Source organism: Atheta coriaria, unplaced genomic scaffold (genome assembly GCF_025399875.1).
Source record: "Atheta coriaria isolate IRGN ID8LTWV9N9 unplaced genomic scaffold, Caltech_Dcor_3.1 hic_scaffold_3_pilon, whole genome shotgun sequence".
In the NCBI taxonomy this organism is placed as follows: domain Eukaryota; kingdom Metazoa; phylum Arthropoda; class Insecta; order Coleoptera; family Staphylinidae; genus Dalotia; species Dalotia coriaria.
In genome coordinates, this window is record NW_027045445.1 from 9889327 (window position 1) to 9905309 (window position 15983).

Sequence of the window (15983 nt, forward strand, 5' to 3'; positions counted from 1 at the left end):
GAGAAAATGGCAAAACTAGGTCATAGAGATAATACAGAATGGCAATACTTACAGTGTGATGCAATAATGAGCCTCCTGCAAATTCCCGTTCAATTTCTACAGCCCTAAAACAAACAGAAATCAGTGCTTCGAAACACAAAAATGTAATTTTTATGGCTTTCCCGTGAGAAAATTGCAAAACTAGGTCATAGAGATGATACAGAATTACAATACTTACAATTTGATGCAAAAATGACCCTCCTGCGAGTTCCCGTTCAATTTCTACGGCCCTAAAACAAACAGAAATCAGTGCCTCGAAACGCAAAATGAAATTTTTATGACTTTCCCGTGAGAAAATTGCAAAACTAGGTCATAGAGATGATACAGAATTACAATACTTACAATTTGATGCGAATATGACCCTCCTGCGAGTTCCCGTTCAATTTCTACGGCCCTAAAACAAACAGAAATCAGTGCATCGAAACATAAAAATGCAATTTTTATGGCTTTTCCATGTGATAATTTCAAAACTAAATAATGAATAGAAAAGCGAATTACAATACTTACAGATTGATGCGGGAATGGGTCTCCTGCAAGGTCCCGTTCAATTCCTAGAGCCCTAAAACCCCCAGAAATTAAAACACAAAAATGCAATTTTTTGAAAACTTTCACATATCAAAATCATAAAACTCATTCATGAATATGATAAAGAATTAGAATACTAACAATTTTATGCAAGAATGACTCTCCTACGATTTATACTATCTATACTTTGTGTATAATAGAAAATTATTTACTCTTATGTATTAATATAACCAGATACATAATATAAAACAAAGAAACAATAAATAAAATTAAAGTGTTTACTGACGATGCCCTCGAGGTGAAAACTGTTGTGTTACTTGTGTTGCCTATAGTTAAGTAAAAGTGAAAAGGGGAAAAAGAGTATAACTGTGTAATCCTACTAAAATAAAATAGATAACATTGTAATAAACTTATTTTTAATTATAGAAATTTTTTATTTAATAATTCCAAGCTATTAATGTAATCCGATGGTTTAGTTTCTTAATGAGAATCCAGTTGTATATATGATCTTCAGCAAGAAAATATCGACATCTGATCTGTCACCGAAGTAAACAGTGCGTACGTTCTGTGGTGTGTTTATTACAGCAATCCTGCACGCCTTGATATCCGGTGATTCTATGATTACAATCAATCTAATTGCAATGCAAGTGTGAAAATCTAATACACGGCTTGTGATTTGTCCATAATGGCAACGCAAGAGAAGCTGTTAAAATCGTTGGAGTCCCTGAAACACCTGATAAACGCGAACCAATCATCAGGTGGTGATGTTTTGCAAAAGTAAGTTTACCTATTTTTAATTGTATTGTGATTTACAACAATTGATAACAACTACATCGTTTATTTGAATCTCTTGCAGGAAAAAAGAAAAGGTTCAACATTGCAATGTTATTGTTGAAGCAATTCAAAATCCTTCATTAAAAGTCTCCAAGAACTTCAGCAATCTTTTAAATTGTACTATTGATACACTTCTGCAACTATGTGATGATCAAGAGTCGGATATACGGATGATAGCTGATGAATGTTTAAACAAAATTATCAGGGTAAGAGATGAGGTTAATGTATTGAATGGAAAATAAGTAATAGAGCTGATTAACTTTGCTGAGCATGCCTAAAATCAAGATTTGACTATTAAAAAACAACGTTTTGTAGTTTTTTAATGTTTTATGCACCAATACCAGCTTGACAAATTAATTTCTTGTTCAGAAATGCCGAAAGCTTTAAATAAAATGTATTGAGTGATTTGTTATGTTTTCTTGTGAATATTGATTTAAAAACTCTTGTCTTAATTAGATTTATGTTTTATTTTCCAAAGGGAATGAACAATGGCAGTATTTCCAAGATCCAAATTGAATTGCACAAAGGAATCAAACAAAATGGTTCAGCCAGGTCTCTTAGAGCTGCCCTGTGGAGATTTGCACTCTTAGCACATCATATACGACCGCAAAAGGGAAAGGTCTACGTCACGAATATCATTCCAGCATTAATTAAAGTCATTGAAAGAAATGAGGAGTCAGTGCATGAAACATTGTCAACTAGTCTGCCACAAATTATGAGCTCACTGGGGCCGTTCACAATGGATTATGATATTAAAGGTCTACTGAAAGCTTGTTTGAATAATGTGCAGAGTCCATCAGTTGTTATTCGAAGGATGACGGCCAGTTGCATACTGACAGTATGCCTCAATAATCGTGCACCGTTTGTTTTTCTTTGTTATGTTTTTAACCATTTGTTTGGTAAGTATTATACTTATATTTTATATTTGCAGCATTTTAAATTATGTATTTGTAGATTTATTAATACCAGTTTATGATACGCACTCTAATCAATTGATTCTCGGTGCGCTAAGTTGTCTAAAACTAATAATACCGCATTTCCACGAAGCGGAAGCCAAGCACAAGATGAACAGCCACTTCAGGGGAAGGAATGTAGCCGAAAGTTGCATATCTACGGACAGATTACTACAAATCTACGAATTATGTCTATATTATACAATGCATAAAGACCACAATATTGTCAACTCATCTCTGGAGACACTCAACATTCTCTTGAGCAATTTAAGCGTTGATATGAAAATAATTCTATTGCAGAAGACGGGCGTCGGTAAAAGTCGCATCTTTCATGCTGATCCTTCGAGAATGCGATTAAGATCACCTAGTCAACTGAGTGTGGCGACTACTTTGAAGTCTGAAGAGAATTTGTTGCTGGACTCGGATTTGACTGATTTTACCACGACTGATATTGAGAAATGGATCGGTGAGTCGAAACTGTCGGTGATTAATGTGAATTATATCAAGGGAGATGAGGAGAAATTGAATTTCAATGCGGTGGATCACAATGCGAAGAATGCGGAGGGTACTGAGCCAATTCTGGAGACGCAATATGGAAATATTCACATGGGCACTATCAATGATCAATACGCGGATAGTTTCAGGAGTGAGAGTATTGCAGATAACATGGATAAGTTGATTTTGAGTGAGAATTCGTCGGAAAAGAGTTTTTCTCATCGAATGGAGGAGAAGTCTTTTGTTGGTGACGTTGAGTTTGTTGGATTGGTAAGTTTTATTTATTTATTAACCAAACTAATTGAATTTGGAATGGATACAAGTTTTGATAATATTTTTGTAATTTTATAGAATGTTGATGTTGGAGATTTTCTGGACCATGAAGTATCATTACTATTTTGTTCCCGTCTGATTATCAAACAATTTCTGTTGAATGGCGTGCAAAACACAACTATACCAGAGGCAACTGTCCGCGTTTCCATTAAAACCTGGCGCTTACGTGCATTTCGACGATTCTTCAGGTTTACCCACACGCACTAGTCAAATACTTGGATAGAAATTGCACCAAAGCTAACGCGCCAACAATCGATGGAGATTGCACTTCTTCTCAGAAAATATCAGACATTTTGTTGTATGAATGTCATGATGATCCGCAGATACGCGGTGTGATACGCGTTTTAGTTGCGAATTTTATTCGTACTGTTTTATTGCAAAGTTTTGGAGACTTTGACGCGTGGATTGCAACTTTTGCGGATTACGATGATGATTTACTGAACACCAAATATTTGATACATCTTTTATTAAAGGTATGTTCAATAACTTAAATTTAATATAACAGGAACGGGATTGAATGTATGTATAACGTATATGTTTGTATAGGGATTGCAGGATGAATCTTCAACTTGTACTCGTCAATGTTTGACTTCATTGACGTGTTGCTTGAGTCCTCTATTAGAGTCTGAATACAGTGCGGAAGTAGTGCCAATTTTAAATTATTTGCCTCTAATGGCACAGGATCCATACTGGTTAGTAAGAGTGAAATTAATTGAGCTAATCGCGACGTTCTCGTACGTAACAGTGGAGCATGTGACAAAAAGTAAAGAGTTTCAAAATAAAGTGATGCATAATATTCTGTTGGAGTTACTGAAGGACGAGGACCAACGTGTGAGGAATGCTACATCTGCAGCTATTATCAAGTAAGTGAAACATACTTTTTCTCTTTTTTTTTGCGCTTGCAAGGTTTTAAACGTCTGTGCGTAAACTGTGCGCTCAAAAATTAATATTTAAACAAATCTGTAATGGTAAAATAATTTTTAGAATCATTCCATTATTATATTTTGAACAAAATCTGACCGAAGAAACCAAAATAACTTACAAATCAATTTTACATCGTGATCAATACTCTGCGTTAACAATAGAGAACAGTCTGGAAACAAATATAAAAATGCGGCAACAAGTTGAAAATCTTCCATTTCCATATAAATCTGGGCCACTAAAAGCGGACTTATTAATGGAAAAGTCTCTTTCGAGAATTATCTCCAAACTATATCGAAAACTACTCACACAGAGTACTAAATATTATACGGTAATTGCATTAACTTCATTTTAAAATTTATTATTAATAAGATGAATATAATTCTAGTTGGGTTGTATTGAAACTTTATGCAATCTAAGTTATGCTTATCCGATAACAGTCTATAAAAACGCGTGGAATTGTTTTAAAAACTCTACAATTCGTTTGGAGAAACCAGCGTTTTCCCGAAGCAACTCCACCCCGCTTCAAATCTCCGAAGAGATTCTCACCAGTTCCAAGGATTTACTGAGTTTAACCGTCAACTTATTAACAACCACAACTGTAGTATACGATACGAATTGTCATCTTCATTTGATAAAATTAGTCGGTAATCTCTTTGCTGGTAAATGGTTAGAGAATCTCAAACCTTCCGCAGAGTTAAATCAAGACACACCTGGAGATTTATGGGATTTGTTTACCGATAAACAATTAGGTGCTATATCCGAAGAATACTTGGTACATCTAGTGAAAATATTAAACATCTATGCGCATGTTATCGATGAGAATACGACCTTACAACCGAAGCCAGTCTTACCAAATATACCGATAGCTAGTAATATTTCGCCTTTAAAAAGAAGAAAGAGTGATCTTGGCGTTGGAGTTTTATCCCCAGGCAAAGCAATTGATAAAGACAACGAGAAAAAAGTGGATGCTAAAGCGACCGGAATGGGATTCTTTTCAAACAGTCCACATTACATGAAAATCTATGAAATTTTAAAAGTGGCGTATAATAATTACAAAATAACATTGAATACTGAGGCTTCCGAGAATTTTTTGAAATTTCTCAAGGCAGTTTTATACTCGATGTGCCAAATATTAGAAATTGCTACTTTAACAGAAACCGGACGCATTGCAGAGGAATTATTACAGTATTTTAAGTCGACGTTTAATCTGGAACCGACTAAAACAGTACAATGCGTACGTCAACTACTTAAAAGTTTATTCGGCACGAATATCTGTTCAGATGCGGATGCTTTTGTGAAATATTTAAACAAAAACACTTCTGAACAACTTGAAGCATCCGGATTTTTCTATCACATTGCTCAGGTGCCAGTCATGAATATGTCTGACTGCGTCGGCAAGTTTAATCATATTTCAAAGAATGAAATGGATGGAGATAGCATTGTAATGGGGTATGTGCATAGAAAGGACTATAAAAAGATCATCAATAAGAATATGGATAAAATACTGGGTAATTACATCAGAATATTTGAACCGATGGTGATTAAATCCTTGAAACATTATACTGTTACGAGTGATACGAAGTTGCAGGCGCATGTCTTACAGCTGTTAAGTCAACTTGTTTTGTTTAGAGTGAATTATTGTTTGTTGGATTCTGAACAAGTATTTATCGATTATGTTTTGAAGCAGTTTCAATACATGGAGGAAGGGCAAATTGGGTAAGTCAAGTTACAACTATCAAGATGGTGTATGCAATTTAAATGTATGTTTTGTATTTATAGTCTTGCTAGTGAATTAATACCGAAAATATTCCAATTTCTGGTCCATTTATCTTATGGTAAACAACACACGAAAAGCATTATTGTTATCCCGAGAATAATACAACTTTGTGATGGTTTAATGGCGAGTGGTCAATCACCGAAGACTCATTGCATACCAGCACTTAAACCTATCGTTGAAGATGTTTTTCTCTTGAGAAACAAATCAAATACATCTGATTTTAAAGAACTGGAAACCACCCGTGAAGTTTTAGTCTCCATGATGTTAAAATTAATTGAATATACAGACATAATCAACTTGTTAGTGCTAATTCTCAAGGAGAGCAAATATTGTGAGAATACAGAAAGATGGATGAGATGGTCCAAGCAAATATTCGACACCTTCATGACTCAGTTACGAAACAATCGAATTGAGTTAGAATGTGCAGGTTGCATGAACGCTGCGAAGCTTTTATTATTCACACTACATCCGAGTGTCTACAAACCCATCAGTCATATATTCATCGCACTGTTTGAGGAAGCGATTGATATTAGCATGGTTGCTGGTGATCGTTATCTGGGGAAAGTTAATCTGTTGTTTTTGATTACATCGCAGCTAAATGAAAACAAGTTATTATTGAAGATAGAAGAAGTTCAGTCGGAGATACCACCGCATTGTATTTTTGAAAAGTTTAAAGTGCTGCATGATCCGCTAAATGTGTCGAAAACAACGGGGATATTCGACGGAATTACACCGGAAGTTATCTTGTTGAAGTATATTTTCAGGACGATTGGAGTTGCAGCTAAGTATTGCGTGCAGAATGTGATACACGATGAAGGCACGAATATTGTTCAACAATTGCATTGGTTCTTGAATTATTGTTTATTTTTATTTCAGTCTGGTAAGATTTAATTTGAATATTTTTAGTTTTTTTTACTTATAATAATTATTGTAGGAACACATAACAAAATAACAACGATTGGTATAAGTTTGTTGAATGGTGATATGGAAGATTGTGTTGAGGGTGTTTTTCTCGACGACACGAATAAGTCATTTTTGCAGTTACGACCAACGTGTCCATTATTAACATTTCAATGGTGTTATATTTTGACTTTGTTGAATTACAACGATCGGAGATTCTGGGCTGATATCATTCAGATTACTGATAATTATGGGATTGATCTTCAATTGTAAGTTATCAAACATAAATTAATGTATTTACATTTAAAACATTGTTTATGTTATAGAGTTTCAAATGTTGAACCTAAAGTAAACTGCATTAATATGGAAATAGTTCGTGTTGGTGGTTCAATTGTTTTTGCCGATTATTTGGTAAGATATTCATAGAAAACATCTTCCAATTTAAAAAATTGAAATGTTTGCAGAGTGAGCACATTTTATCAGATGGTGAGCAAATGTCCTGGATGCTAGTGAACAATATACAATTAATTGTGGAGAATCATGAAGAACCACCGATATTTGAATTGCTTGGTTCAATCCACAGAAATGTCTCTGCGAGTGGTTTACTCATCCAAGCAATTGACTCCAAATGCTTAGACATTGCGACAATTTCAACAAAAGCGAAGATTTTAAAGTGTTTGGAAAATGTGCACGAAGATCACACCGGCACTCTGTTGAAGTTTCTCCTGCCGAAAGTGTTAGATTCCAAAATTTTAGCTATCAGTAGGCAAGCTTCTAGTTTAGCGAGTCGAAAAGTTGAATTTCTTTTAACACTTAGCGCCGAAGAAGTACAAAAGCAGCTACCCAAAGAAGAAATGAGTTTGATTTTAGAACGACTTGTTTCTTTAAAACTAGTAAAAAGGTAGGAATACTTTAAAAGAAATATACAACATGCTAAAATATTAATTTTTAGGCATGAAACATTAATTGGTCTTTTAAACAAGCTATCCTCCCAGTTCTACGACTTTAGTCCGCTGGAGTTTGACCAAAGACGCTCGATAAAAGCAGAATATATTAAAAATCTAAACATTGATAAAACTTGGTATCTCACACAAGTTAAACAATGGTGTTTGGGCACGAATGTAACCACTGGTTATGCGGAAATTTTAAACAAATTGTCTTATGATGAACTATGGACAATCATGAATCACAAAGACTTCAATAAGAAGATTATTTACGATTGTTTTTCGTGGTGCGTGAATCACCTGGACCACGATGCGGATATTCCTGAGATATTGCAAGCATCTTCGGCGTTTATCACCAAGACTGTGAATAGCTTACGAACTGTTGTGCCAAAATCACATCATGTAAGTCTTGTGGAACATAACCAATTCTGATTAATAATAATAATCTCATGAATTATGTAGGTGTATAGACCTTATGGAAGAGAAACAACGCACGCTGAAGGAAAATATTCCAATCGACTAACGGAAATTCTAGAAGAAGAATCAATCTTCCAATTTCTCATTGATTTAATTCCGTGTGTCAGTGAATACATTGCGTGCACCTCTCGTTTTTCGAAATTATCTATTCCCGAATCAAATTTGGAGGATTTTACGCGTTTCGCGGTGATTTGTTTAGAAATTGTTTCTTTTAATATTGACGCCTCGGTTGGTAATTGTTTTAATGTTAACTTTACAAGTATGTGCATGCGATGTGCCGATTTAATTTTTAAAGATAATCAACTCTGTAATAACTTAGCACCTGACACGCAAGTTACGTGGTTGTGTTCGGCGATCAATAGTTTATTTAAAATTGTTAGTTTTTTGCTTACTGATTTGGAACCACTCCCCTCGCTGCCGATAGGCACATTGAGGGAGGCGCTTAATAACGTTGACACCTTGCCTGCTGGTCAGGCGGTGCACCAACTTTGTGTTTTGGTATGTTGGCTGGAGAAATTAGATTTTAACGCGGTGGAAATTCCAAATTATTTAATGCAGAGTATTATGAGTATTGTGATATCATTAGCGCGATTGCCGTTAGTCAATTCGTATATTATAACTCCGCCCACGGCGTGGAAATCCGGCTGGTTTGTCCAACTTTCGGGGGCGTTCCGCACTCAAGTTCCAAATTTACCGTTAGAGTATCTGCAAGAAGTGGATATTTTAGAAGAGTTTATTTACAGGTAATTTAAGCATAATTGGAATGTTTACATAATAATAATTAATATTTTTTGTTTAGAATATTATTATTAGGCTGGACTTCAAGAACACAGTTTGAGGAGACGTGGGTTTCATTACTGACGGCTTTAAATGCGAATCCATCTCTTGGTGAGATGGAAGACATCAACGCGATCACACATTCCAACAGTTTGGTTGTGCAAGCAATCACAGCCTTTCTATTGCAAACCTTGTACACTCCACAACCGGGAAACAAATGCGTTTCTTCGTACATCCATGTGCCTCGGGATACGCCTGTGAAAGAAAACACTCCAACTTTTAGGAAACTGAAAACCCTGCATAAAAGATTTTCACAAAAATTACTTGAGTATCCGGATTGCTTAAAGGCCTGTCATAGACATTTGAATGTCTTTGAGAAACTGAATATTGAAAAGATCGACAGTTCCTACTCGTTTAGTCAGATGTCTTTGGAATATTTGAGGATATCTGCGGGTGTTATACAATCCGACGCTGAGAACAGAAGTTACGCCGGCGAAATTTGTGCACTGCGCGTGGAGAAATTGAAAGAATCTGGATTGGATTTGCGTTCGTGTTTGCAATTCCAACTTGATTTGTATTCACAATGGCTGTCTTCTGATGAACCAGTGCCGTTACGGCTGTTGCAAGAAATTGTCAAATCTATTGTGCAATCATCGGATATTTTCAACGATCGCACGCAGTTTACCTGGATGTTGGCGACTTGTTTGGAATTGTCCAAAACGCACGCCATTGAGGATGAAATTGTTCATCTTTATTTAGTGATTGCTGTTTGCAAAGCATCTGCTGTTTTAAATCCTGTAAGTTTTTAATATTTGATATTATTTGACGGTTTTGATATTAAAACTTGAAATTATATTATAGGATAAAGATGTTTTGGAATATGTGAAGAAGTTAATCTCCCAAAGTTTAAAAAACACATTCTTATCGGGTCGTATCGCCGGTTTGCATGGATTATTATTCATGCTGCAAATGTGTGTACTGGATAACACGGTGATTTGTGGAATCTCCGACGATATGCAATTGTTTCTACCTATAGCAGTGGATTATATCGATTATAATATCTCATCTAATAATGCTGTCCTGCAACAATCCGAAGAGCATACTCTATTAGTCTGGGCATTGGTGTTTTATGTAATTGAGAATGTCGACGTGCCGCATATCGAGGAACATTTTGTAAATACGGTGTTTACGACCTTATTAACTACCTTATGTGCACCGGATATAAATACTTCTATTTTATTACCATTGATAAAGGTACTCAACATTGGTTATTTTTATTAAGTAAATAATTGTATACGTAATGATTGATTTCAGGGTGTGGAAAGTTTATTACTAAAGAAAAGAATCCCGGCACAATTTCGTGATAAAGTTATAAAGTATGCGACGTCACAATTTAAACGAAACTCTCCAAATATTTCACTTCCGGCGGCGCAGTTATTGTTTACATGTTTATATATGGGTAAGTTACTTTGTGTGACACTGCATTATTTTATATTTAATTAGCTTATCTATTTATCTAACTTTTGTTTATACAATTGTGAAATACTTGTTCTGTTATTACGTGGTTTGCAAATTTCGAAAAGTCACTTAACCAATCTGGAAAATTCCTGTTTCATGTATTATGCAATTTAATTTTTCAGAATATTCTGAGCACATAGATAATTCCGAAGATGGCGCAATTGTCCCAAGTAATCCCGATCACTTGGTGCAATCGATCGAGAACATCTCAGCGATATTCGATAAGATCAAAAAGGGTTATCCATTTGAAGTGGACCTCTTATCGGTATCGCTTTCCAATCTTCTCACCGATATCTTCTCTCCTTCTGATATACTCACGAAAGTAATCAGTGAATTCTTATCGCCACATCAACGGCATCCAATGCAATTGTGTAAAGTCGTTTTTAATGTGAGTGCACACTTCAAATCAATGCACAGCAAATGAAAAGCTTTTTAATCTCTGGTTCTGTTTATTTTTATATAGATTTTTGAATCGGCTATACAACAATCTCAGTTATCTCTACTGCAGGATTGGGTCGTGTTCAGTTTGACGAACTTTACACAGTCATTTTCGATTGGAATGGCGACATGGTGTTTAACTTGTTTTTTCATCTCCGCCAGTAATAACACCTACTTGCGTCATCTTTTTCCGTATGTACAGCGACGCATGGGTCGTTATGAGTATGAAGATAGAAAGTTTCTTTGCATTGCCGGCAGCGATTTTTACAACAATTTAACGGACGCATCGCAGAAGAGCAGATTTATTAGTACGTTGGTGAGTGTCAAAGACCAGGCGGATATGCCTTTTAACGAGCTACTGTTGTGTTTGTAAATTCTATTCGAAAGAAAATCTATATTCATAACTTTGTTTGTTGTCTTCGAGGGCAATTATTGAAAGTATATACATTATTACGACGATTATTATGAATACGAAATGGCGTTAGATATATTTATATTTGTTTACGATTTGTTGTTGCGCCATGTATCCAGTAAATGATGAAGTATGAATAAAATTCTATTCCGTACATTTGGTTTAATTTGTTTTATCTTTAACTAACAACAATTCATATTTTAATTATGATTTTGTTGTTTACTAATTAACAGCCACTAATTGTATAGGAATAAATATTAACAAGCACTAATATAAGCATAGCATATTATTTTCCTTTTGCTAAAATCTCTTGAATTTGTTGTAAGCTTTTGCCGCTTGTTTCCGGTAAATATTTGTAAATTTGGAAAACAGCGAAAGCACAAAATCCGGCGAAGATCCAAAATGAACCGCCGATACCAATGATCGCTGAGACATTACCAAAGAATTTCGTGAGTAAAAAGGCCATTAACCAACAACTGGATGCAATGGCAGTCGCAGCTGCTGATTTGACTTCTGTGGGAAATAACTCTCCCATCACAGCCCATGGCAAAGGACCCATTCCAATACTGTAGAAAACAATATACACCACTAAACAAGTAATAGGCAGCCATGAAATGGACTCCAAATTGTTTCCAATCTCTTTCAAATAGAAATAAAATCCAAGCGTTACTTCACCAATGCACATCATTAGTGCTGATACAATCAACAAGAATCGTTTTCCGTATTTATCCACAATCATTGGTGTAACTCCACTAGCCATAATCTGCACAACGCCGATGATAATGGTAGATACATCTGGAGGGATGGAACTTCCTGTAGCCGCAAAGATGGTCGCCGTGTAGAATAACACTACGTTAATTCCACAAAACTGTTGATAAACCATCAACAACAGAGTGAGGCCTAAAGCTTTCTTAATTACTTGCGATGCAAATATATCCGAAAATCCACCTTGCTTTCCACCTGCTCCTTGAACACTCTCTTTAATAAGTGTCAACTCGCTCATTATTTCATCTCGACTCTTTGACCGTAATTTCATCAGCGAATCCTCAGCTTGTTTAAGTTCATTCTTTGCAATATGATAATGTGGTGTTTCCGGAATGTACAAAAAGAAGGCAAAGGAAGAAATAATAAGAATTAAACATGCTATGAGATTGTAGTTGCCCATTGGTATATAAGGACCTGTGGCATAGGAAAAGGTAAGACCAACAACGATGAATAACTGCATGAAGGAGCCAAGAGAACTGCGCACTTCATCCTCGGCAATTTCAGCGATGTAAACAGGAAGCACCGTGAATATTCCACCGACTGTTAGACCACAGAAAAAGCGTCCCACGTAATAATATCCTACGGTGTTAGCGTACGCGAAGGTGAAAAAAGCGATGAGCATTGGCACAACAGACATTAGGATGGTTTTCTTGCGGCCAAATCGATCAGAGCAGAATCCTGCAGCGAACGGACCAATGGCGGCACCCAAAGGTAACAGAGAACCAATCCATGATTCATCTTCAGGTGTGATTGAATGTGGGAGGGAAGATTCGATGTTTTCTCGAAGTTTTGGAAGTATTGGTGATGACCAGCCAAAGGCAATTCCACAGCAGAAAGCGAATAAATTAGCTGTAAATAATGTTTTATATTATTAAATATCATCAATATCATAAAATCTGTAGCAAAATTAATTGAATGTTAATGAAAAATATTCTCTAAAACAAGAGTTAAAAAGTAATGATTCCCAATAATTTATAAAAACATTTAATGAACTGATCACGAATTGAATACATTCACAATTATAATTGACCTCGAATGGAATCGATAAGATAAATAACGAATTAGCTAATACTTTTACACTGATTTATGTTTATGGTGCGAGTAATATAATATATTTATTGATTATTAGTTATTAGCTATAATTACTGAATAAAATTCTTTTTAAATTAATTTTTGTATTTACCTGTACAAGCAGCAATATATAAAAATGTCCGGTTGGATTTACGTCCCACAGTATCCTCAACTTCAAAGTCGTTTTTGACTTTATTGGCGTCCAACAGTTGATTGCTGGCCATTTTCAGGCGGGTGGACGCGTGTGCTGCTGCAGATTCGTAATTCGGAAATCACGCACAATGCACTAACGATTTGAACAATCCCGTTGCGAATTGAACGCGTAATCTAGACAACTACCTCTAATGGAAGTTTTAAACGCTTGAATCTTATCAATTAATACATGTTGATGAATTATGACATTCTGTGCTGAAACCTTATTTACAATATACCCACTTAACAAATATGTGATAGCGCGTTGTAAATTTATTACGCTTCTTACATATTATTATGTAATTATATCTAATGACGTACTAATTTGATATTATGAATCAGTCTAAACCAAATCAGATTTTGGAATTCAGGGCTGAAATAAGCGTGTGTACATGCAATTATATTGTTGCATCAACCGGAAATAATGCATTTTTGATGCTGGTATAAAATTGTCACTGATTAGGTAATCTGCATCATGAAATTTTATAGAAAAGTGTTAATTTTGCAAACTATAAACTTTAGAGATGAGAATTTGCAAGTTCAAGGTTTATTAGTTTAACGAAAAGGGTAACGAATTTGTTATGTTAAAATAAATTAAAATGGTAGTTATACTCGTATATTCAAACCCTTAAAGATAATGTCATTTTAAATCCTTTATCTCAGTTATATTTTGTTCTAATTTGAACCGTTTGAATCATAATAAGAATTTAATTTCATATTATTAAACACACAGTCCTTGACTATAAATGTGATTTTTAATCTTAACAATTAATCTTTTAATCCAAGAATACTAAGATAAATTTTTTAAAATCACGTTTTCTCTTAACTTCTGCAATAAAAAATACAAATTTTCAATTTTTATTTTTTACCATAGAAATGATGGAGCTAATGATTAAAGCAGTTTCTTGCAATTTCCATGCAAATTATTAAAGCTAAAGAAAAACGGTTTTCAGATTTGGATTCAGCACATCATTTTATATTATGTAGAACCTATAAATTCCAATCTTTCAATATTTATGAAATAATTGTAAATTGTCCGTAACTCAAAAAGTAATAAAGATATCGGAGCAAAAATCAGTATAATGAATTTTTGGTATCATTCTACATCAGATTGGAAAATTTGAAGAAAATCTGAGTTGTGGTTCAATTTGCCCCATTAAGATTTTCACCAGTTATTTTAGAAATATTGATGTTATCATAAAACTGACTAGATATCTTTCATCCACTTGGAAAACTCTATCGATTGGCGTTTTCCATTTTCTCCTAGCTCAATATTAATTTTTTATACCAAAAAATAGTTAAGTGTAACCTCTTGACTCTTTTCGGGTGGATTTTGTCAATTTCTTAGAATCAAAAATCTAAATCTGCCATTTTACAGATCTTAATCGTGGCATGATAAAAGTGGAAAAAGTTTTACTGTATCTTTTATATTTTCCGAGGAAATCGCGTCGGAAAATCATTTTTCCATATATTTCAAATATAAATTTTAAAATCTTATCTAATGTAAAATTTTATTTTGAATTCAACACTCTTTTCGGTTTTTCTTTATCTTTATTAGATTCTGAGATAATGGGAAATTAAGTATTGCTGGAAGGTGGCATTTCTTTTAATTGCATCTACCCAAAACTAAGTCGAGAATTAATTCGAAAGTTTTGTATATGAAATAATTAAAAGGCCCACAACGGTGTTATTGATTTTTAATATTTATTAGAATCTCCAATTAAAATGTCCGGCGCCTCCGCCAAAATCATATATAGGTTTAAAAAATATAGATTTTATACTATAAGTAATTCAACCCAATGGAAGGACAAAACATAGAATGATTGACAACAAACAGATTTAAAAATGCCAACTTTTAATTTGGAACAAAAAGAAAGGGAAAAAAGATTACTTTTTGTGACAAAATCTTTTGTTCGGTGTTTTGACCCACAGTAATTTTCCATAAAAGTTCGACCCTGTCTTTCAACATAAAATCGTTCGACAAAATATGAAAAATGTCGCCACAAGTAGCAATAAGTTTCAGATGAAGAGACCATATTTGGTGAACATTTTAGGGCATTTCCTGGGTGTTTAGGGAATGAAAACCATGTGGATTTTATAAAGAGACTTTTTATCTGTTATTTTAGAAAGAATGATTTCAAATTATTTTAATCTTGCAGTTGATACTGAGTGTTTTACAGACCAAGTTTTCAAAATTTACCATGGATAGAGGTCAATAAAAATAAAGCACATCCACAGTCATCGGTGATTTAATATTTAATATTCGTTTAGCCATTTTTAATACTTTTGTAGAACATTTTTACCATAGTAAATCGTGAATATTCAAATAAAATAGCATTGAAATGATTAATCTAGAATTAACATATACATGCACATCGTTCAAGTGTAATTCTCATATAAATCGTGATGAATGCAAATCTCTGCTCTGCGCAGCAGGTTATTGCATTGGATAGTTGATTGCGTTGATTGCGCTAAAACACCTGCATAGAGCAGACAAGTACAGCTACTTATGCTAATCGCACTGCGCTACGATGATTGGCAGTGGCAATAAAAAAAACTAAAGCGTTATCGTGCATTGTCTATTTACTCGTTTGTTGCATACGCATTTC

The 15983-nt window shown here is 34.5% G+C and overlaps 2 protein-coding genes across 2 annotated transcripts; one reads left to right on the forward strand and one right to left on the reverse strand.

Moving 5' to 3' along the window:
• The first annotated feature begins 1102 nt into the window (after positions 1 to 1102).
• htt (huntingtin) lies at positions 1103 to 11500 on the forward strand. The gene is given in 20 exon segments (XM_065317372.1): positions 1103 to 1341; positions 1421 to 1604; positions 1877 to 2297; positions 2353 to 3116; positions 3198 to 3330; positions 3333 to 3652; positions 3726 to 4042; positions 4164 to 4431; positions 4489 to 5819; positions 5883 to 6760; positions 6815 to 7049; positions 7107 to 7191; positions 7245 to 7681; positions 7733 to 8126; positions 8187 to 8944; positions 9001 to 9775; positions 9840 to 10232; positions 10293 to 10437; positions 10619 to 10884; positions 10960 to 11500. Coding segments are annotated over 20 exon segments (8544 nt in total). The 5' UTR covers positions 1103 to 1249; the 3' UTR covers positions 11308 to 11500.
• Positions 11501 to 11502: 2 nt separating this feature from the next.
• Positions 11503 to 13549, reverse strand: LOC135803698 (facilitated trehalose transporter Tret1-like). Its single transcript, XM_065317373.1, has 2 exons — positions 13295 to 13549; positions 11503 to 12960 (listed from the first exon to the last, which is right to left on the reverse strand). The coding sequence occupies exons 1-2, from the start codon at positions 13404 to 13406 to the stop codon at positions 11633 to 11635; spliced, it is 1440 nt and encodes a 479-aa protein (XP_065173445.1). The 5' UTR covers positions 13407 to 13549; the 3' UTR covers positions 11503 to 11632.
• Between the last annotated feature and the right edge of the window lie 2434 nt (positions 13550 to 15983).

Excerpts from the sequence above, each read along its gene's own strand:
- LOC135803698 (XM_065317373.1), bottom strand. The coding sequence starts at position 13,406 with ATGGCCAGCAATCAACTGTTGGACGCCAATAAAGTCAAAAACGACTTT. Across the intron at positions 12,961-13,294 it reads ATATATTGCTGCTTGTACAG|CTAATTTATTCGCTTTCTGC; the intron begins GTAAATACAAAA and ends CATTATTTACAG.